The following is a 23618-nucleotide window of genomic DNA, read 5'->3' as shown; positions in this document are numbered from 1 at the left end:
AATATACGCCGCACCACAAATCTATAGAAGTTTGTCGAAGTTTTATATGTCACGTTGAATCTTTGCAAACTTCCAAGTAGAGGTGAGGCTATGTTTTCTTCATAACTGAACTTGTGTGCTGGGCCCAGGGTAGAGCCTCTGAAACGATAACACCGAGGAATTTAAAGTTGCTGACCCTTTCCGCCTCTAATATCCCCCCAGTGAGGACTGGCTCATGGACCTCTGATTTTCTCCTCCTGAAGTCAATAATCAGCTCTTTGGTCTTGCTGAAATTGAGTGACAGGTTTTCAATCTTCCTCCTATATGCTGATTCATCACCACCTTTGATTTGGGCAACAACAGCAGTGTCATCAGCAAATATGGCACTGGAGTTGTGCTTAGCCACACAGTCATACATATAAAACAAGCAGAATAGGGGGCTAAGCACACAACCTCGTGGCGCACTTGTGCTGTTGGAGATTGTGAAGGAGATGTTGTCAACAATCTGAACTGACTGGTGTCTGCAAGTGAAGAACTCGAGGATCCAATTGTACAAGGAAGTGTTGAGACCAAGGTGTTGAAGCTTATTGACGAGTTTTGTGGGGATGATAGTATTAAATGCCAAGCTGTAGTTGATAAAGAGCATCCTGATGTATGCATCTTTGCTGACTAGATGTTCTAGGGTTGAGTGAAGAGCCAATGAAACGGCATTTCATTGCCAGTGGCAAATTGGAGCAGATCCAGGTTGCTTCTCAGGCAGGAGTTGATGTGCGTCAACACCAACCTCTCAAAGCACTTCATCACTGTGGATGTAAGTGCTACTGTACTCTGAGGCAGGTTACCATGTTCTTCACAGGTACCAGTATAATGCCTATTGAATCAGGTGGGTACTTCAGACTGCTGAAGTGAGAAATTAAAGATGTCAGTGAACACACCAGCCAGTTGATCAGTTTCTATTGACCCTTGTTTGCCTATTATGCTTGTTATTTCCTCAAAGAATTCCAACAGATTTGTCAGACAAGATTTTCACTTAAGGAAACCATGCTGACTTTGACCTATTTTGTCATGTGTCTTCAAGTACCCTGAAACCTCACCCTTAACAGTGGACTCTAACATCTTGTCAGGCTAACTGGACTATAATTTCCTTTCTTCAGCCTCACTTCCTTCTTAAAGAGTGGAGTGACAATTGCAATTTTTGAGTGCTCTGGAACCATTCTAGAATCTAGTGACACTCGACAGATCACAACTAACGCCTTCACAATCTCTTCAGCTACCTCTTTAAGAACCCAGGGGTGTAGTTCATCTGGTACATGTGACTTAACTACCTTTAGACCTTCCAGCTTCCCAAGCACCTTCCCCTTAGTGATATCAACTAGGCTCACTTCCGTCACCTGACATTCTTGAATTTCTGGTAGCCCTGTCATCAATACTCGCACCCAATGATTTTATATATAGAATTGCATGGTATACATCTTCAAATGGCCTGGGCAACTGGTTTGGAAGGATTCTGCTATCTGGAAGTTAACATAGTTTTGTTGACCATTTCAAGTTGAAGTTCATTGTCATTCAACCATACTCATGTATACCATCAAACGAGGCAACATTTTTCCAGACCAAGATGCACAACACAGTACATATAACTCACTGAAATAACACATAATGTAACATTATCACAAATAAATTAACAAATAATACGGTGCATATACAATACAGGCCTTTCCAACCATTGAGCACATCTACATTAAATACTGTCATAGGAAAGCAGCATCCATTGTCAGTAATCTTCCCCACCCAGGTCATGCTCTTTTCTCACTGCTGCCATCAGGTAGAAGGTACAAGAGCTTCAGGACTCACACCTCCAGGTTCAAGAGCAGTTACTACTCCTCAACTATCAGGCTCTTAAACAGAAGAGGATAACTATGCTCACTAGCCCCATCACTGAGACAGTCCCACAACTAATGATCTCATTTTAAGGACTCTTTGTCTCATTTACTCATGATTCCATTGTTTATTGTTATTTATTTATATTTGCATTTGCACTGTTTGTTGTCTTCTGCACTCTAGTTGATCTTTCATTAATCCTGTTATAATTACTATTTGTTCAGTATACCTGCAGGAAAATGAATCTCAGGGTTGTATATGGTGACATATATCTACTTTGATAATAAAATTTACTTTGAACTTTAAAAAGTAAACAGTATAACACAACTGACTATTCATACGTGATAAGACCTGATTGGTGGCAGGTGTTCAGTAGTCTTATAGCCTGAGGGAAGAAGCTGTTTCCTGTATTAACAGTTCTCATCCTAATGCTACGGTACCTCCTGCCTGATGGTAGGGAGCTAAGGAGATTGTTTGATGGATGGAGGGATCACTGACAATGCTAAGGGCCCTGCATACTCAACACTCTTGATAAATATCTGTAGTGGGTGGAGTGGAGGGGGGGAGGGAGGTCTTACTTCCCTTACAGTTTCAAGGAGAACATTCAGCCCATTCAGTATATGCTGGCCTTGAAATTGATCTTCTCAATCCCGTTCTTTATCTCAGGCTTTATGTCCCTGTATCCTACTCTTCCTCACATGGCCAGTAACTATATCCATCCTGATTCTCCCAAAAGGCACCTAAACAGAAGGTAACTTACATTAACCAACTAACCTAACAAACAGCATGCATTTGGAATGTGGGAGGAATTCCATGAGGTCACAGGGATAATGCGCAAATGCCACACATGAAATATTGGAAGTCAGAATAAAATCCAAGTGGCTGGAGGTGTGAGGTGGTTGCTTTACCAGTAGCACCATTGTGTCAAACGCAAATGCTCTTTCAGGCCCTTCAGTTAATTACATTTGATGCAGGGAATGAGCACAAAAAATCTAATCAGACCTACCTGGTGGAAATGGGATGTGTTTGGATAAAATAACCCTTTCAAGCCAGAATTCCAAGACCATTTGGGTATAACACTGTGAATGAACTGAAGTAGGCTTGGATTTGTCCTAATACCGTCAAGTCAGTTTGGCTGAAATCAGTACGTGTCAAAAGTACCTCACAGGCTGAGATGCTGCAGTTTTATTCTGTACTGCAATATCTAAGCCAGCCTTTCTCAACCTTTTTGCCCTGAAGGAACCCTTGAAATAATTTTCAAGTCTCAGGGAACCTCTGCGTAAAAAGTTATTATATCTACAGCTTCTGGTACTTAGCATGATTAGTCATTTGTAGATACAATAATCCAAAAATAATTGTCAATACTCTTTTGAGTAGAGAATGGATTTCAAGCCAACCTTTCTTGGAAAACAAAAAAGATGGTTAAGCTTAGCTTACCTTTCTTAAAAATAATATCTTTCTTTCCCTTCCATAAATTTTAAAAACTCATAAGGCAAACATAATAAATTTTGGTTAAATAACTGGCTTAAGCCAAACTTGGATTTATTTCTTCTAAAGGTAGGTGGAGAAAACATCAATAATTTCAGATATGCAGATGACACTGTGTTAATTGCAAGTACGGAGGAAGAACTACACAACTTAATATATATAATTGTTGAAGAAAGTGCAAAAATGGGTCTATCAATCATCTGCAAAAAGACAGAATGTATAGTGATATCCAAAAAGAAGGAGAATCCTATCTGCAGGCTGAGAATAAATGAGGAAGACATAAAACAAGTACAGAACTTTTGCTGCTTAGGAAGCTGGGTGACATCAGATAGCAGGTGCGACTTGGACATTAAAAGAAGAATAGGGATAGCAAAATTCACCTTTACGAGAATGAAGAGTATACTGACCAACAGTAAACTAGGCATGACAACCCGCCTCAGAGTACTGAAATGTTACGTTTATCCAGTTATGTTATATGGCTCAGAATGTGGACAATATCTATTAACATGAGGAAACAAATTGTAGCAGCAGAGATGTGGTTTTTGAGGAGGATGCAAAGAATATCATAGACAAAACAAATATCTAATGAGGATTTTATGAACAGAGCAAGCACAAAAAGAGAAATAATGTATGAGATAATGAAAAGGCAACGTAACTTCATTGGACATGTGATTAGGAAAGAGCAGTTAGAATGCACGGTAATTATGGGAAAGATTGAAGGGAAGAAAGCAAGAGGAAGACAAAGACAAATGATGATGGAGACAGCAGCCAGCAAACTGGAAATGAATACCAATGAATTGATCCACTTGACCCGAAAAAGGAGTGTGTGGGCCATGGCAGTCAAAGCTCGAACTGTGCATGGCACCTGATGATGATGATGAAAAGTAGGCTCAGTAGATTTAATTAAATGTCGTAAATTTATTTTAATTAATAATATTTCCGACATGAAAAATTATTGATAACGTTGAATTGTGAAGTTACTAAAAACCATAAGCCAAAGCAACACAGTTGCCAATAAAATTCCTCCAAGTGAGAACATTTGTTTCCAGGTATGAAGACAAAACATTAAGATTGGCCTTTGCTTGTTTTGGGCAGCTCTTGGCAACAGAAAAAGTTTTCTTGAATGTCTCCATTTACAAATGCTACAACATGACATTTATTGATGAAATTTAATCTGTTGACTCATCAACCTGGATAGAGAAGCTGTTGTTTTTCAGTTTATCACACAAAACCTCTTCAGCATCAGGTGACAGGTTTTCAATACGTTGACTTATCGTACTGTCTGAGAGTGAAACCTTTTCATTTTCTCATACTGCATCTTGTACTAAAATTTTATCCACTAGAACTTTACCCACTATAATTTTACATGCTGGCATTATTAGGTTCACATCAAATGTGTGACTTTCTCTTTTCCGGGTAATAAGTTCTGCTACTAAGTAACTTGCTTACGGAATCTTTTTACTGACTGTGACTCAGAATGTTTTCTTGTGATATCGTTCTGAAGGAATGTTGTATCATTTTTTAATGCATGCATTTCTAAATGACAATAAATGAGGACTAAGTGTCCTCATAATCTAATCTAAACAAGAGCTTTACTCTGTTTTGAGATTCCAATAGCCATTTAAAATAACCAGCACTTTTACATGTAACATGGCTGTGATTTGTAGTTAAGCGTCTTTTCAATTTTTCTAGTGTTGTGGTCCGGTCCATGAAATCCGCATTCCGGTTCATTGGTTCTTATTCCGGGTTTTCCTTTTTTCCCTTGTTCCATTGGGTGCCTTAATTGAGTCACCTGATTCTCATTTTGGGCTGACACATAAATACCTCTGCAAACCAAGGATTCACTGCTGGACTGTTCCCTTCCCCTCCCCATCTGAATCCCTGGCAGTTAACCTCAGCAGTCACCTCAGCCCTGCGTCCTAGAACAGATCCTGGCCCTGCATCCCAGAAAGGGTCCCGGCCCTGCGCTTCAAGAAAGAATCCTAGTTCTGTACCCAAAGGCCTAACCAAGCCGAGTCCAAGAGCCAAGCCTACCCTAGTCCAAGACCCAAGTCCTGCCCTGGAGTTCCATGTCCTGCCCAGGACTACCCCGCCCAGACCAGGAGTACATCACCCAATCCAGTCCCAGAGTTCCCTCGTCCTGTCCAAGCCACGTCCAAGAACCTCGTCTAGTCCAAGCCATGTCCAAGAACTTCGTCTAGTCCAAGCCATGTCCAAGAACTTCGTCTAGTCTAAGCCACATTCTAGAACCTTGTCTTGTCTAGGCCTTGTCCAAGAACCTCATCCTATCCAAGTCAAGTCTTTGTGTTCTTGTCCTGTCCATGTGCCTCGTCCTGTGCAGGAGTTCCACGTTCAGTCCTGTAGCCACACCTTGTCCTTGCCCAGATCCGGAGTTCGAGCCCAAGTGAAGACCCAGGTTCCGGGTCCCTGTCCAGTCTCTGGCTTGGAGTCCTAGCCCAGGCTCCTAGTTCTAAGTCCCTTGTCCTGGTCCCGCTTTCCTAGTCTTAGTCCTAGCCCAGGCCCGGTGTCCTTGTCTCGTCCAGGGCCTGTGTCCATGTCCAGTGTCGTTTCTTCCTTACTCCTCTTGCTTTCTTGATAAACCTTGTCCTGTTCCTAGTACTTCAGTGTCTGTGTCTTGCATTTGGAACCACCATCAATGCCCCTTATGACAGCTAGAGCCATTGCTGCGTTTGTAAGTTGTTTGCCACAGACTAGGCACAATGGAATAGGACAACTTGGATCACCAATCAATGTAAAATCCCATTGATAAGTAGCTTTCCTTGTAAAGGTGAACTTTTTTGTGTCCATTATTGCACTAGTGCAGTGAAATGACTCAGAAGATTGGACTGTCAGATATATCTATAAAACACGGGGGTTAACAAAATATAAAAAAGAACAGCATAATAAATAACTAAATGAGAAAACCACAACAAATATGAAATCTTCACAATTTAATTCACTTCTAACCTACACAATCCACCTTTTGCAACATTTACAACAACAGCAAAGTGGCAGGCCAGCAGCTAAGTCCTAGCATGTAGAAATTTCTTCTTTAGAATGAAAATTTCCCTCCAATTTTCAACTACACCGGTAGAGTTTGTTCACTCCCATAAGTCAGTTGGTGTCACATAAGAGGAAGTTGAGGGAGGTAGTTTGTGAGGGAGAAGCTGACATCACAGTCCAAGTTAGGTCTCCATTCCATGCTCGAAAATACACTTCACAATCCTCATCAGCCTACCATCCTCCCCTCCTTGCAATACAGTGCTCACCTTCAGCCTACCATCCTCCCCTCCGTGCAATACAGTGCTCACCATCAGCACACCGTCTTCCCCTCGGTGCAATACAGTGCTCATTATCAGCCTACCATCCTCCCCTCCGTTCAATACAAAGTTCACCAATTATCAGCCTACCATCCTCCCCTCTGTGCAATACAGCACTCACAATTATCAGCCTACCATCCTCCCCTCTGTGCAATACAGCACTCACAATTATCAGCCTACCATCCTCCCCTCTGTGCAATACAACACTCACAATTATCAGCCTACCATCCTCCCCTCTGTGCAATACAACACACACAATTATCAGCCTAACATCCTCACCTCTGTGCAATACAACACTCACAATTATCAGCCTACCATCCTCCCCTCTGTGCAATACAACACTCACAATTATCAGCCTACCATCCTCCCCTCTGTGCAATACAACACACACAATTATCAGCCTAACATCCTCACCTCTGTGCAATACAACACTCACAATTATCAGCCTACCATCCTCCCCTCTGTGCAATACAGCACTCACAATTATCAGCCTAACATCCTCCCCTCTGTGCAATACAACACTCACAATTATCAGCCTACCATCCTCCCCTCTGTGCAATACTACACTCACAATTATCAGCCTACCATCCTCCCCTCTGTGCAATACAACACGCACAATTATCAGCCTAACATCCTCCCCTCTGTGCAATACAGCACTCACAATTATCAGCCTAACATCCTCACCTCTGTGCAATACAACGCTCACAATTATCAGCCTACCATCCTCCCCTCTGTGCAATACAGCACTCACAATTATCAGCCTACCATCCTCCCCTCTGTGCAATACAACACTCACAATTATCAGCCTAACATCCTCACCTCTGTGCAATACAACACTCAATTATCAGCCTACCATCCTCCCCTCTGTGCAATACAGCACTCACAATTATCAGCCTAACATCCTCCCCTCTGTGCAATACAACACTCACAATTATCAGCCTAACATCCTCCCCTCTGTGCAATACAACACTCACAATTATCAGCCTACCATCCTCCCCTCTGTGCAATACAACACTCACAATTATCAGCCTACCATCTTCCCCTCTATACAATACAGTGCTCACCAATTATCAGCATACCGTCCTCTCCTCTGTGCAATACAGCACGCACCAATTATTAACGGCCTCCCCCATCTTGCATCAAAAACACGGTCCTACTGTGCACTGCTATACTAGGCTTGGAGAAGTCCAACAAAATTACTAACAGTGCTGCTCGGTCACTGCCCACCACTGTAAGCACTAGTGTCGTGCAAAGTTCAAAAAACGTGTTTTTTTTAAAATCACGATCTCTCATAAAATTCCTAGTGTTCCGCAGAACCCTATTGAGAAACCCTGATCTAAGCCAAGGCCCAAGGTCCACACTGTACAGTGTGGAAAACAAGAAAAGGACGAGATTCAATCAAAAAGGCACAAACAGATGTCATCACAGGTTCACAGAGTTAGGCAACTTTGAGTTTAGAGAAAAGTAAACATAAATGAACTTAAGAGTGAGAATGTTGGGGATTTAATTCTGTCCTCATTTCTGATTGAGTAAATATAAACCTGCCCCTCACAGCCAATATCAAAGATGGCATTTACATTGGTCATACACAGAAAGACTTCAAACGAACATGTATGCCTTTGCAAATCATCCAAAGAAGGAACAGCAGCTGTTACAAAGAGTAATTATACTGACATAGAATGAAAATAACCAAAATGAGGAAGGTTACTTCAAAACAAAATGTAATTTGATTCTAAAATGAGATCTATTATAAAGCTTGATTTTGTCTGTAGTTAGATAAAACACGTACGGGCTTGGGGAAGATTTGACTCAAACAGAAATTTTTGACTCTGTTTTTTAACACTTCATGCACCATTTCCCTAAAAAAGCTGAAACAGTGGCAGTGACTCATGCACTTCCTTATGTAATACAGTTAAACAACACCATCCAATATCCATTCAATATTCAGGAGGGATAGACATGAAAGAAAAGGAGGTGGGGTGGCGTTGCTGGTTAAAGATGAGATTAATGCAATAGAAAGGAAGGACATAAGCCGGGAAGATGTGGAATCGATATGGGTAACACTAAAGGGCAGAAAACGCTGGTGGGAGTTGTGTACAGGCCACCTAACAGTAGTAGTGAGGTCGGAGATGGTATTAAACAGGAAATTAGAAATGTGTGCAACAAAGGAACAGCAGTTATAATGGGTGACTTCAATCTACATGTAGATTGGGTGAACCAAATTGGTAAAGGTGCTGAGGAAGAGGATTTCTTAGAATGTATGCGGGATGGTTTTTTGAACCAACATGTCGAGGAACCAACTAGAGAGCAGGCTATTCTTGACTGGGTTTTGAGCAATGAGGAAGGGTTAATTAGCAATCTTGTCGTGAGAGGCCCCTTGGGTAAGAGTGACCATAATATGGTGGAATTCTTCATTAAGATGGAGAGTGACATAGTTAATTCAGAAACAAAGGTTCTGAACTTAAAGAGGGATAACTTTGAAGGTATGAGACATGAATTAGCTAAGATAGACTGGCAAATGACACTTAAAGGATTGACGGTGGATATGCAATGGCAAGCATTTAAGGATCGCATGGATGAACTACAACAATTGTCCATCCCAGTTTGGCAAAAGAATAAATCAAGGAAGGTAGTGCACCAGTGGCTGACAAGAGAAATTAGGGATAGTATCAATTCCAAAGAAGCATACAAATTAGCCAGAAAAAGTGGCTCACCTGAGGACTGGGAGAAATTCAGAGTTCAGCAGAGGAAGACAAAGGGCTTAATTAGGAAGGGGAAAAAAGATTATGAGAGAAAACTGGCAGGGAACATAAAAACTGACTGTAAAAGCTTTTATAGATATGTAAAAAGGAAAAGACTGGTAAAGACAAATGTAGGTCCCCTACAGACAGAAACAGGTGAATTGATTATGGGGAGCAAGGACATGCAGACCAATTGAATAATTACTTTGGTTCTGTCTTCACTAAGGAGGACATAAATAATCTTCCAGAAATAGTAGGGGACAGAGGGTCCAGTGAGATGGAGGAACTGAGCGAAATACATGTTAGTAGGGAAGTGGTGTTAGGTAAATTGAAGGGATTAAAGGCAGATAAATCCCCAGGGCCAGATGGTCTGCATCCCAGAGTGCTTAAGGATGTAGCCCAAGAAATAGTGGATGCATTAGTGATAATTTTTCAAAACTCGTTAGATTCTGGACTAGTTCCTGAGGATTGGAGGGTGGCTAATGTAACCCCACTTTTTAAAAAAGGAGGGAGAGAGAAACCGGGGAATTATAGACCGGTTAGCGTAACGTCGGTGGTGGGGAAACTGCTGGAGTCAGTTATCAAAGATATGATAACAGTGCATTTGGAAAGCGGTGAAATGATCGGACAAAGTCAGCATGGATTTGTGAAAGGAAAATCATGTCTGACGAATCTCATAGAATTTTTTGAGGATGTAACTAGTAGAGTGGATAGGGGAGGACCAGTGGATGTGGTATATTTGGATTTTCAAAAGGCTTTTGACAAGGTCCCACACAGGAGATTAGTGTGCAAACTTAAAGCACACGGTATTGGGGGTAAGGTATTGATGTGGATAGAGAATTGGTTAGCAGACAGGAAGCAAAGAGTGGGAATAAACGGGACCTTTTCAGAATGGCAGGCAGTGACTAGTGGGGTACCGCAAGGCTCAGTGCTGGGACCCCAGTTGTTTACAATATATATTAATGACTTGGATGAGGGAATTAAATGCAGCATCTCCAAGTTTGCGGATGACACGAAGCTGGGTGGCAGTGTTTGCTGTGAGGAGGATGCTAAGAGGACGCAGGGTGACTTGGATAGGTTGGGTGAGTGGGCAAATTCATGGCAGATGCAATTTAATGTGGATAAATGTGAAGTTATCCACTTTGGTGGCAAAAATAGGAAAACAGATTATTATCTGAATGGTGGCCAATTAGGAAAAGGGGAGGTGCAACGAGACCTGGGTGTCATTATACACCAGTCATTGAAAGTGGGCATGCAGGTACAGCAGGCGGTGAAAAAGGCGAATGGTATGCTGGCATTTATAGCAAGAGGATTCGAGTACAGGAGCAGGTAGGTACTACTGCAGTTGTACAAGGCCTTGGTGAGACCACACCTGGAGTATTGTGTGCAGTTTTGGACCCCTAATCTGAGGAAAGACATCCTTGCCATAGAGGGAGTACAAAGAAGGTTCACCAGATTGATTCCTGGGATGGCAAGACTTTCATATGAAGAAAGACTGGATGAACTAGGTTTGTACTCGTTGGAATTTAGAAGATTGAGGGGGGATCTGATTGAAATGTATAAAATCCTAAAGGGATTGGACAGGCTAGATGCAGGAAGATTGTTCCCGATGTTGGGGAAGTCCAGAACGAGGGGTCACAGTTTGAGGAAAAGGGGGAAGCCTTTTAGGACTGAGATTAGGAAAAAGTTCTTCACACAGAGAGTGGTGAATCTGTGGAATTCTCTGCCACAGGAAACAGTTGAGGCCAGTTCTTTGGCTATATTTAAGAGGGAGTTAGATATGGCCCTTGTGGCTACGGGGATCAGGGGGTATGGAGGGAAGGCTGGTGCAGGGTTCTGAGTTGGATGATCAGCCATGATCATAATAAATGGTGGTGCAGGCTCGAAGGGCCGAATGGCCTACTCCTGCACCTATTTTCTATGTTTCTATGTTTCATCCATCATTATTGGCTCATGGTCAATTGCTGAACGTTTTCACGCCTCTTCTGTAAACATCAGAGGAGAGATGGGATGGGGTGCCTAACTGGAATTAACTGTTAAGTGCAACTACAAAGGACTCATGGTTAGTTTTATGCATGGTAATGTCATATATTCTGCTTCTGACTCTCACCTCTGGCTTCCATGGCAAGCATACTTGCGTCAAGTTCAAAGTCTGTCTGGATCCTCTTGGGTACCCATGAAGCTCACCTTGGGAAGGTCTACCATTTTTGCTCGATGAATCTAGCTGTCAAATAAAACAAGAGGTTATCCATCACAAGCTACCAAACAAACAATCCTGGAATATATCCCAGATGCAAATTGGGACGACATCACATTAATTACAACCATTTGTCATTTCATCAGTCTTTGGTTACTGCATTCCCTTTAATGTATTTGCAAAGATTCTGCTACTCTGAAATTCTGCTCTTCTGAGCTTCTGCTTCTCTGTGATTCTGCAAGGTTAAATGGCCACTGCAAGTTGCCTCTAGTATGTAAAATCTAAGGGAATTGATGAGAGTGTATGGAGAATAAAATATGGGATTAATGCGAGATGATTGTAAATGGGCAGTTGATGGTCTGGATCTCTGCATCCCTCGAGGATTCGATGGCATGGTTCCCAATATGTTTTATGGCATGGACCCCTATTATTAACCGAGCGGTCCATGGACCCCGGGTTGGAAACCACTGCTCTATGGAGATGTTACAGAAGCAGCATGGAAGCAGAGAGGCAGTGGAGTTCCTGAGAGATGGACCTCAGCATGAAAGTCATCCTGTGAAAGTCGACTGCTGTTGATCTTAACAAGAGGTTCAGTTTAATGGCAGTTCCTTCAGGAAAACAGGGAGATGTTTCCAGCAGTATTGAATTCATCTTAAGATAGGGAAATTTTGAACAAAAAGCCTTTGCAGTCTGTTCTTTCTCGAAAATTTAGGGATCAATATGATGACCTCTTTCAAATCTGACATCAGAAAGCCATCACTCTTTCCCGAGAGCTGGAAGGCTCAGACAACCAACAATGCTTTAATTGAATAACTTCAAAGATGCAGCAATTGTAATGATGCAGAAAAGCACAAAAAGTATTTGAAATGATCTTTCCTAAAGGAGTTAAATTCCTATTATTAATTCGTCCAAAGGCTTTGCAAATTAGGGCACTGACAAAAGGTGGACTGTTTTGATCAGGCAAAGCAGGTGAACTAAAGAGATGCTCACAGCAGTCTCATTATTGATAGAAAGGATGAAAAACTAATAATTCAACAAATTATTCAAGCAAAGTGATAATAATATGCCAAATGAGAATAACAGTTAATGAAATACTGAGTTTTATTCAATCTATACAAGTTTTATTTTTGAAGAGTGACTTTTTAGTCATTTTTCTATTGCTCTTAAGACTTAGTATTAAATTCAGCTAAGGCAACAAGCCCTTAAGGTTGCTTTAACAACGGCATGGCCAGATATAAAATTGCATCTTCTTATGTTCAGTAAAGTGCAATCAGAAATATTATGGGTTTACTTCCATCGTCTTTTTAACTTAATATCATAGTAGAGCTTTTGACCTTAGGGTCTTCAGTTATTTCTCCATAAATATCTGAATTTTCAAATCCTGGGACGTGCTAACACAAAGACTAAGTTAATTGTTCTATCATTTTATGGTGTTTTCGTCTTGGGGTTTGAATGATAGTGGACAGCCAGTAGGATATCACAGAATGGACGATGGTCAGACAGATGATGGACAATGTGAAGTACTGAATAAGACCACAAACATCAGCAAGTCTGGAGCTGCTGGAAATCCAAAGTAACACACACAAAATACTGGAGGAACTCAGTAGGCCAGGCAGCATCTATGGAAAAGAGTCCTGATTAAGGGTCTTGACCCAATACGTCAACCGTATTCGCATTTCCATAGATGCTGCCTGGCCTGCTGAGTTCATAGAAACATAGAAACATCGAAAATAGGTGCAGGAGTAGGCCATTCGGCCCTTCGAGCCTGCATCGCCATTCAGTATGATCATGGCTGATCATCCAACTCAGAGCCCTGTATCAGCCTTCCCTCCATATCCCCTGATCCCTTTAGCCACAAGGGCCATATCTAACTCCCTCTTAAATATAGCCAATGAACTGGCCTCAACTGTTTCCTGTGGCAGAGAATTCCACAGATTCACCACTCTCTGTGTGAAGAACTTTTTCCTAATCTCAGTCCTAAAAGGCTTCCCCTTTATCCTCAAACTGTGACCCCTCGTTCTGGACTTCCCCAACATCGGGAACAATCTTCCTGCATCTAGCCTGTCCAATCCCTTTAGGATTTTATACATTTCAATCAGATCCCCCCTCAATCTTCTAAATTCCAACGAGTATAAGCCTAGTTCATCCAGTCTTACATCATATGAAAGCCCTGCCGTCCCAGGAATCAATCTGGTGAACCTTCTTTGTACTCCCTCTATGGCAAAGATATCTTTCCTCAGATTAGGGGACCAAAACTGCACACAATACTCCAGGTGTGGTCTCACCAAGGCCTTGTACAACTGCAGTAGTACCTCCCTGCTCCCGTATTCGAATCCTCTTGCTATGAATGCCAGCATACCATTCGCCTTTTTCACCGCCTGCTGTACCTGCACGCCCACTTTCAATGACTGGTGTATAATGACACCCAGGTCTCGTTGCACCTCCCCTTTTCCTAATCGGCCACCATTCAGATAATAATCTGTTTTCCTGTTTTTGCCACCAAAGTGGATAACTTCACATTTATCCACATTAAATTTCATCTGCCATGAATTTGCCCACTCACCTAACCTATCCAAGTCACCCTGCATCCTCTTAGCATCCTCCTCACAGCTAACACTGCCGCCCAGCTTCATGTCATCCGCAAACTTGGAAAAGCTGCATTTAATTCCCTCATCCAGTGTTTTGTGTGTGCTGCTATTGAATAAGATAACTGCTGCCTAGAAGCTATATCAACTGGCCTTGCAGTTCAAGTCTTTCTGCATGGAATAAAAATTCATCTTGGTGGTGATGAAAGACAGGCTATATCATGGCATAAGCTTCGGAAATGCTTTGCCTGATAGCCATTCCATCGCCAGCTATGGAAGTGTATACTGTACCGAGTACTTTGGAGATGAACCATGTGTGCTGCCTGTTCTCTGCTGCCATCCAGATGCATTAGGGGCAAAATGCTGCGTAAGCCGTATCCATGAAATATAATAATGAAACTCCATGAATCAGCTCCACAAATTCACTATGAGATTCTACATCTTGATGTTCTCATCTAGGGTATTTGGTCTCTTCTGTTCACACCCAAGCCCATCCCTCTCACAGTCCCACACCAATTCCCCATTTTTCAATTTATCAATTGTTCTTCATATACTACAGATATTTATTTCTTAACAGTCATTCTGCGGCTGACTTTCTGCACTGACCAGTGGATCAAAACCATCTATTTCTACCTTCTGTAGCAAGTACTTCAAATTTCACATTAATTGCCTTTAATTTCTTAATTTTGTTTTCTGATATTATCTTAACCACAAATACCCCCCAATACACATTATTTTTTGTAATTCAAAATTATTTTGCTCTGCAGTTATAACGTTTCTTTTACTGTTATAGATTTTATCCTCTCCCGAATCATCTGCCAATCTCTTCCTCATCATTAATTTCAAGCGCTCTTTACAGTTTTGCCCTCTCCACAGAGAGAAATAAATGGGAGTCCCAGAGCTCCAAAACATTGGTAGCATTAAGAGATTTCCAGAAATGGTAACAAAGATTACAAAACAGTCACAGCACAGAGACAAGCCGTATATCAAGCTGGTCTACTCCAATGATAGTGGGCACAGGACTTCCCTTTCAATTTTCATCTCATTCTTCAAACACAGAATACAGGAGGAGCAACAGGCCATTCAGCCCCTTGTGCTTGCTCTTCTATATTTAATAAGATCACAGCTGATCTATTATTTCAACGGCCTGTTCCTACACTAACCTTATATTTCTTGATTCGCTTAATATCTAAACAAATTTGCTAGCATTGACTACTCTGAGATAATAAATCTCCACAACCTCCTTGGTTAGAGAATTCCCAAAACGCGTTACTCTCCGAGTAAAGAAATTTCTTCTTATCTCTGTCTTGAATGACTGACCCTTTATTTTGTGGTTGTGGCTGCTGGTTCTAGACACCAGAAGAAATGCGATCACTGCATCTATATAACCAAGTACATAAGAAATTTGCAAATTTCAGCACATATCTGATATGTAATCACCTGTATGAATGTTAGAGAACATAGGCACAAGCTGCTTAATCCGCCTCATGCAATAAATCCATCATCTGGAGTTAATTTGCTTAGCTCTCCCAAGTATTTCCTTTTGTAAGGGATCAACCTTCTCAATCTCTCATATTTTTTCATTATTATATTTCTGAGCAGCACTCACAAAATGCTGGAGGAACTCAACAAGTCAGGCAGCATCTATAGAAGGGCATAAACAGTTGATGTTTCAGACCGAGACCCTTCTTTAGGATTGAGAAGGGAGGGGGAAGGTGCCAGAATAAAAAGGTGGGGGGGAGGGGAAGGAGGCTAGCTGGAAGGTGATAGGTGAAGCCAGGTGGGTGGGAAAGGTCAAGGGTTGGAGAAGAAAGAATCTGAAAGGACAGGAGAGTGGACCACAGGAGAAAGTGAAGAAGAAGGTGATCCAGGGGAAGTAATAGGCAGGTGAGAAGAAGGGAAAGGTCAGAGTGGCAAATAGAGGGAGAGAGTGAATTTGTTCACCAGAAGGAGAACTTGATATCCATGCCATCAGGTTGGAGGCTATCTAGGTGGAATATAAGGTGTTACTCCTCCACCATGAGGGTGGCTTCAAGAGGAGGCCATGGATCAACATATCGGAACAGGAATGGGATTTGGAATTAAAATGCTTGGCCACTCGGAAGTCCTGCTTGTGGCAAATGGTGTGGAGGTGCTCGCCAAAATGAAGCCTCAATTTATGGTGGGTCTCACCAATGTAGAGGAGGCCGCATCACGAACATATGGAATTTTATATTCAATATGCTACGTCATTCCTCATTAGGTTAACCTACCTATGTCTACCAAAGCCTTTCTACAGCAAATTTGGATGCATTACACATGGTTACTTTATCGAAATTGTTAAAGACAGTAAATAATAGAGCCCACCCCACCCACACACTGATCCCTGAAGCACTTTGTTAGTCACAACCTCCCAATTTGTAAAAGGCTCATTTGTTCCTATTCTTTTTCCTCTTACTTGAACTAACCTCAATTCACACCAACATATTATCCAGAATATTATGCACTCCCATTCTGTTTAATATTCTTTTACATGGCACTTCATGGAAGGCATTCCAAAGACAAAATACACAACATGGGGTATTGATTCATTTTATCTGTTCTGCTGGTTACAACCTGATAAAACAGATATGTCAAGCATAATTTTCCTTTTCATAAATTTACATTGACTCTGCCCATTCGTAATGTTATTGAGTGCCCTGTTACCATTTCTTCAATCGTAAATTACAGCAATTTTCTACTAGCTTTTACACTCCCTTCCCTATTGGATGTTGATTACATTTGCTATATTCCAATGTATGGGAACGATACTCGAATCAATAGAATGTGGAAAGGTGGACAACCAGCACACCCACCCTCTCCATAGCCACCCCTTTCAAAATCCTAGGATGCAGATCACTATGACATGGTATTTATCATCTTTCACTGCCATTATTTTCTCCAACAGTAATGTTTCCAAATACATATTCCTTTTAGCTCCTTATTCACTTTAGATGTATTGCTCTACTCCATTAAGATAGCCGCACAGCATTTTTGATTTTTCATTCCAGCGTCTCATTCCTCAGCACAATTTTTCCTGTCTCAGTCTGCAAGTGATCCATATTAACATTAGCTTAATATTATCTCTGCGTTTCTTCCCTCATAAACTGCTTAACCCGCTGAATGTATCTAGCATATTCCAGTTTTACTTTACTTTTTATATCTCTGTAGAAATTTTATAGTCTGTTCAATATTTCTTGCTTGGCTACTCTCATATTCAATCTCCCTGTCCTTATCAATGTTTTGGTAACACAATCACATTCACTTTTTTACTAGCCTTGCTTCTCCGTAAACTAATAACCAAAACAGTTTCATGTGATTGCAACATTCACTTTCCAAACATTATTTCCTAAAGAGATTTATGATTTAGGAATTGTTCAATCAACTTAAAGCTCAAAGGTTATTTGGAAGTTTAATTGAGCATGATTTTCAAGTGGCATCAGGCAGGGCAACATCTGCATGAATAAAAGCACAGAAGCCTAGGATATAGAAACATAGAAAACCTACAGCACAATACAGGCCCTTCGGCCCACAAAGTTGTGCCGAACATGTCTCTACCTTACACATTACTAGGCTTACCTATAGCCCTCTATTTTCCCAAGCTCCATGTACCTATCCAAAAGTCTCTTAAAAGACCCTATCGTATCCACCTCCACCACCATTGCCGGCAGCCCATTCCACGCACTCACCACTCTCTGAGTACAAAACTTACCCCTGACATCTCCTCTGTACCTACTCCCCAGCACCTTAAACCTGTGTCCTCTTGTGGCAACCATTTCAGCCCTGGGAAAAAGCCTCTGACTATCCACACCATCAATGCCTCTCATCATCTTACACACATCTATCAGGTCACTTCTCATCCTCCGTTGCTCCAAGGAGAAAAGGCTGAGTTCATTCAACCTGGCATGCTCCCCAATCCAGACAACATCCTTGTAAATTTCCTCTGCACCCTTTCTATAGTTTCCAAATCCTTCCTGTCGTGAGGCAACCAGAACTGAGCACAGTACTCCAAGTGGGGTCTGACCAGGGTCCTATATAGCTGAAACATTACCTCTCGGCTCCTAAATTCAATTCCACAATTGATGAAGGCCAATACACCTTACACTTTCTTAACCACAGAGTCAATGTGCGCAAATGCTTTGAACGTCCTATGGACTCGGACCCCAAGATCCCTCTGATCCTCCACACTGCCAAGAGTCTTACCATTAATACTATATTCTGCCATCATATTTGACCTATCAAAATGAACCACTTCACACTTATCTGGGTTGAACTCCATCTGCCACTTCTTAGCCCAGTTTTGCATCCTATCAATGTCCCACTGTAACCTCTGACAGCCCTCCACACTATCCACAACACCTCCAACCTTTGTGTCATCAGCAAATTTACTAACCCATCCCTCCACTTCCTCATCCAGGTCATTTATATTGTGTAATTGGTACGTCTAGAAGCTGCGAGTGCTCAGAAGAAGTAGAATGGCACCCCAGTTCGAAGAGACAAAATGAATTATGAATTATTATGAAGAGGAAGTGATAAAAGTTTGATATATAACCATGTGAAAATTCACCTGGGCTTTATTTCACTATCATAGATCTGAAGGTAGTTATTTTTTCTCTGCAGCTTCAAATAAAACAATTTTGCTCAAATAATGCAATTATCTTGTGAAATAAGGCAGTACTACTTCACTCTAATAAAAGAGACCATAATTCTATAAGTTTCAAGATAGCACTGGTTCACAATTTAAAGTCCGAATGTTGATGGCATTAGATGGGAACTTGCAAAATTTGACTGGAAGGGGCTCTCAGGCAAGTAAAGGATGTCTGACAAATGGAGGCTTTTAAATGCAAGATAAGGAGAATTCAAGGTCTGCATGTTCCTGTCAGAGTGAAGGGCAATGCTGGCAGAATCAAGGAACATGGTACATGAGGAGCTTTGATCAGGAAAAAGGGGGCATACTTCAATATAGGCATCTGCGATAAACCAAGTCTCTCAAAGGATTATAGGAATATTCTTACCAAGAAAATTAGGAGAGGAAAGAGAGGCAAGAGATATCTCTGGAAACTAAGGTAAAGGAGAATCCTAAAACATTCTGTAAGTACATTAAGAACAAAAAGGAGTCAAGGGATACAATAGATCCCCTTAAAAGTCAGTTAGGATAATCTGTATGTGGAGCCACAAGAGACAGACAAAGTTTTAAATAAATACCTCTCATCTGCATTTACCATGGAAAAGGAATGAGTTCAGGGATGAGAACTATGATATCTTGAAGCATATAGACATTACAATGAAGAAGATGTTGATAGTATTGAAGCGCATAAAGATGGATAAATCCCTGGGGCCTTACCAGGTGTACCCGCAGTCATTGTGGATGGCAGGGCCCTATGCTTCTTAAGCAAATAAAATTTGGGATGCACGTACATGGTTCCCTGAAAGTGGTGAAGAGGTGGCATGATATGCCTGCCTCAGTGTTTCATAGGACCTGGCCTGGCCCAGCATGCAAGTGCAATTACAAAGAAAGCACAGCAGCACCTCTACTGCGTGAATGACAGCCTGGTATGGAAGCACCAATGCCCTTGAATGAAAAATCCTACAAAAATAGTGTGTATGGCTAAGTCCATCATGGGTAAAGCCCTCCCCACCACTGGGCACATCTACACAGAAACGCTGTTGCAGGAAATGAGCATCCATCATCAACGACTCCCACCACCATTGCAATGCTCTCTTTTCACTGCTACCTTCAGAAAAAAGGTACAGGAGCCTCAGGGCCCACACTACCAGGTCCAGGAACAGTTATTACACCTCAACCATCTGGCTCTTGAAGCAAAGGGGATAACTTCACTCAACTTCACTTGCCCCATCTTTGAAATGTTCCCACAACCTATGGACTCATTTTCGAGGACTTTTCATCTCATGTTCTCGATATTTAGTGCTTATTTATTTATCCCTCATTTCTTTTTTCCCTTTTGTATTTACGCAGTTTGTTGTCTTTTGCACATTGAGTATTTATCCACCCTGTTGAGTGTGATCTTTCATTGATCCTATTAAGTTTCTTGGATTGTCTGAGTATGCCTGCAAGAAAACAAATCTCGGGGTTGTTTATGGTGCCATATATATACTTTGATAATACATTTACTTTGAACTTCCTCTGCTGAGGTACTGAATATAGGAGTAGGGGCATCATGGTACAGTTGCACAAATCATTGGTTAGGCTGTACCTGGAATACCTTTTGTAGTTCTGGTGAACACCCTATTGGAAGCATGTGGTTAAATTAGACAAGCTGCAGAAAGGTTTCACAAGATGTTGCCTGAACTTCGGTACTTGAGTTACAAGGAGCAATTGGATCAGCTTCACCTGCTTTCCCTAGAGTGACAGGGACTGAAGGTGATTGTTTTGAGGGGAGAGGTTTGCAAAATGATAATGGAGGTAATCACAGTCTTGTTTCCAGATAGGGAAATCTAAAACCACAAGGCATTGGCTTAAGGTGGGATGGGGGAGATTTAAAAGGGATCTAAGGGGCAATTTTTTTTACACATAGAGATGGATGCTTGGAGTGAGCTGTCTGAGGGGGTGGTAGAGACAGATAGATTTACAACATTTGAAATACATCTGGAAAAGTACAGTACATGGATAGGGAAGTTCGAGAGCGTCTTGGGCCAAATAGGATCAGTGTAGATAGGCATATTGGGGGTAACAGGGATGAGCTGGGCTCAAGGATTTGATACAGTGTTGTGTATACTTCTATGAATTTATAAATCTATCAACATACAATGATTATTCCCCATTTAGGATTAGATTAGATTGGATTAGATTAAGCTTTATTGTCATCGTGCCGAGTACAGACACAAAGCCAATGAAATGCATTTAGCATCTGACCAGAAATGCAAAGAATAGTGTTATTTACAAAATAACTGCAAATAAAAAAAAGTGCTACAGCACACATATATAAAAGTACTGAGACAGTACAATACAGATGTTAGCAATAAGAATGACGTGGCTGGACTTTAGTCTTCTTTCTGTTTCAAATTCTGATTATTACATTTCACATTGAAATGAGGAATTTCTAACATTTTTATTAAAATCATTTACTTACTTTTAAGCAGAATTTTCACATCAAAGTGCCCGAGATCATTTGCAGGCTCTAAGTTCAAAGAATAGACCGGTTTCAGACTTTAGAGGTGAAATCACATTAACCAGGGTTAAGCAGACCAGTGCACACAAGGTGCCAGAGAGGAATTACATTTTATAATCTTCCAGCAGACGTTAAAAGGCAACCTCTCAGGCACACTGGACAATGACTGTATTGCTAACAAAGTACAACATCTGCTTCAGACCTAAGGTTACAACCACTGAGCAGGAGCTCAAAGAACATGGAACAATGTGGAACATGCCCTTTGGCCCATCGTGACTGTGCCAACCACGATGCAGATTTAAACTATACATAATCCATATCCCTCTATTCACTGTCTGTTCACGTGTCTGCCTAAATGCCTCTTAAATCTTGCTATCATCTTCTTCCTCCACTCTCTCTGGCAGAGCATCAGAAGCACTTACTACTCATTCAAGGATCAACAAAGAGAGAAACAACAGTTGTGCTTTCACAGCACTATATGAGGGCTGTTGATAGCTGTTAGAAAAATACATAGCCATACAAGCATGGTAGCATAGTGGATAGCACACTTTACAGTACCAGCGACATAGGTTCAATTCCCACCACTGTCTGTAAGGAGTTTGTATGTTCTCCCCATAACTGCATGGGTTTCCTCTGGGTGCCCTGGTTTCCTCCCACACTACAAAGGTGAATTGATTATTATAAATTGTCCCATTATTAGGCTGGAATTAAATCGGGATTGCTGGCCAGTGCATCTCGAAAGGCTGGAAGGACCTGTTTTGCATTCCATCTCAAAATTAAATCAAATAAACTGAAGGACCAGACACATTTCACTAGTCTATATTAGATTTTGGCCAACAACTGTAAGTTAGTATTATTTTTATGTATCGTTATAGGCTTTTGAAGAATTTTCAGATTCTCCCTAATTTCCTAAGGGCATTCCTAATCTAACAACTTGGAGTACTACAATTGACCTTTACAGTAACACTCAACACCACAGAAGAATAGTAATATTTTAAATGTTCTCTACTTTATGCCAGTCTTCCTTTTCTTCAGTGCTGCTCTAGCTGGGACTATAAGTGAGAAGCAGATGTTACACTTCTTGAACACTAGCCAGAAATTTAACAATGACTGAGCAGATTCCATAAAATAATCCTTAAAAGCCTTACAAGAAGTCATATTGTGCAATTATCCACGCTGAAAACCATTAAGTGGAGAAACTATGAAGTCTTAATTTGTAGAAGCCTTCCTAATTGCCAAAAATCCCAAATCCACCTTCTTACATGTTGACTCATATATTTTCCCATCTCCTAAACTTTCTGAAATAAACTGTTCCTTATTCATGACCTTAACTTTTCAACAAAATCTTTTCTGTTCCACCTGCTCCACTCTCTTCCACCCCTTCTTCCATTACAGCACCATTATACTCTGGATATTCAGTTCAACATGCTTGGCTTCCATTTCCTTCTCAATTCAATGCTTTTCCTCTAACTCCAAATTCATGCTGCTTCTCTTTGGCTCTTGAATCTCCATTGAGCATACACTCTTTTTTGTGAACTAATTTCAAAATGCTAACCAACTGCATCAAATATACAGTTCATGTAAATTATAGATAAGTGTAACCACTCAATCACTCGAGCCAGCTTGTGTAAGCTAATTACAACTTCAATTATGTTTTCCTGTCTTCTTGCAGTAATTTTGCAATCCCTTGCTTATCAAGAATTTCTATCAATTTCTTCTTGAAACTCTGCCTTATAAATAATCTTTTTCCATTGATGATTGAGTGACTGAGACAGAAAGTTTGATAGAGAGAGTTCGTTAAGGGGAGTTCCAAAGATTAGTAACCTTTTGAAATAAAAAAAAATTCACCTTGCTCTTAAGTGGTCACATTTAATTCTAGAAAAGAATTCAAGAATTCTCCAAAAAGAGCACATATCCTTTTCACCTCTAGGCTGTCAGGACATCCCTCAGAATTTTATGTATTTTTATCAAGACTACCATATATCTTTCTGAACTCCAACAGCTACAAGTATAGCATTTGCTTCTAATCTGCTGATTAGTCTAGTGAGAGTGTCCTGAATTGCTTTTAATCTATTATCAACTGCCTTTTAAGTAGGAAGTACCCCAAATGAAGTTTCAACATCCCATATTACTGCAAACTGTTCCCATTTATTTGTTTCAATTTCCCTTGCAAAAAATCTGAACATTGTGTTTGTTTTCCTAATTACTCACTGTACCCGATGCTAGTCTTCTGAGAAACCTGCACGTATATACATATAAAACTTTGTAGACTGTAGTTA

The 23618-nt window shown here is 41.0% G+C and overlaps 1 protein-coding gene across 1 annotated transcript in view; it reads right to left on the bottom strand.

Annotated features, from left to right (window-relative positions):
- The window catches only part of LOC140205083 (N-acetyl-beta-glucosaminyl-glycoprotein 4-beta-N-acetylgalactosaminyltransferase 1-like), an 872662-nt gene that overhangs the window by 411664 nt on the left and 437380 nt on the right, over window positions 1-23618 (bottom strand). The window contains exon 3 of the mRNA XM_072272248.1: window positions 11520-11633. Within this exon, the coding sequence (XP_072128349.1) occupies window positions 11520-11633 (114 nt within the window). The remainder of the gene's footprint in view (window positions 1-11519; window positions 11634-23618) is intronic.

The sequence above is a fragment of the Mobula birostris genome, chromosome 11 (assembly GCF_030028105.1).
Source record: "Mobula birostris isolate sMobBir1 chromosome 11, sMobBir1.hap1, whole genome shotgun sequence".
NCBI classification, from domain to species: Eukaryota; Metazoa; Chordata; class Chondrichthyes; order Myliobatiformes; family Myliobatidae; genus Mobula; species Mobula birostris.
The sequence above is the reverse complement of the archived record's forward strand: the minus strand, read 5'-3'. Positions and strand labels throughout refer to the sequence as shown.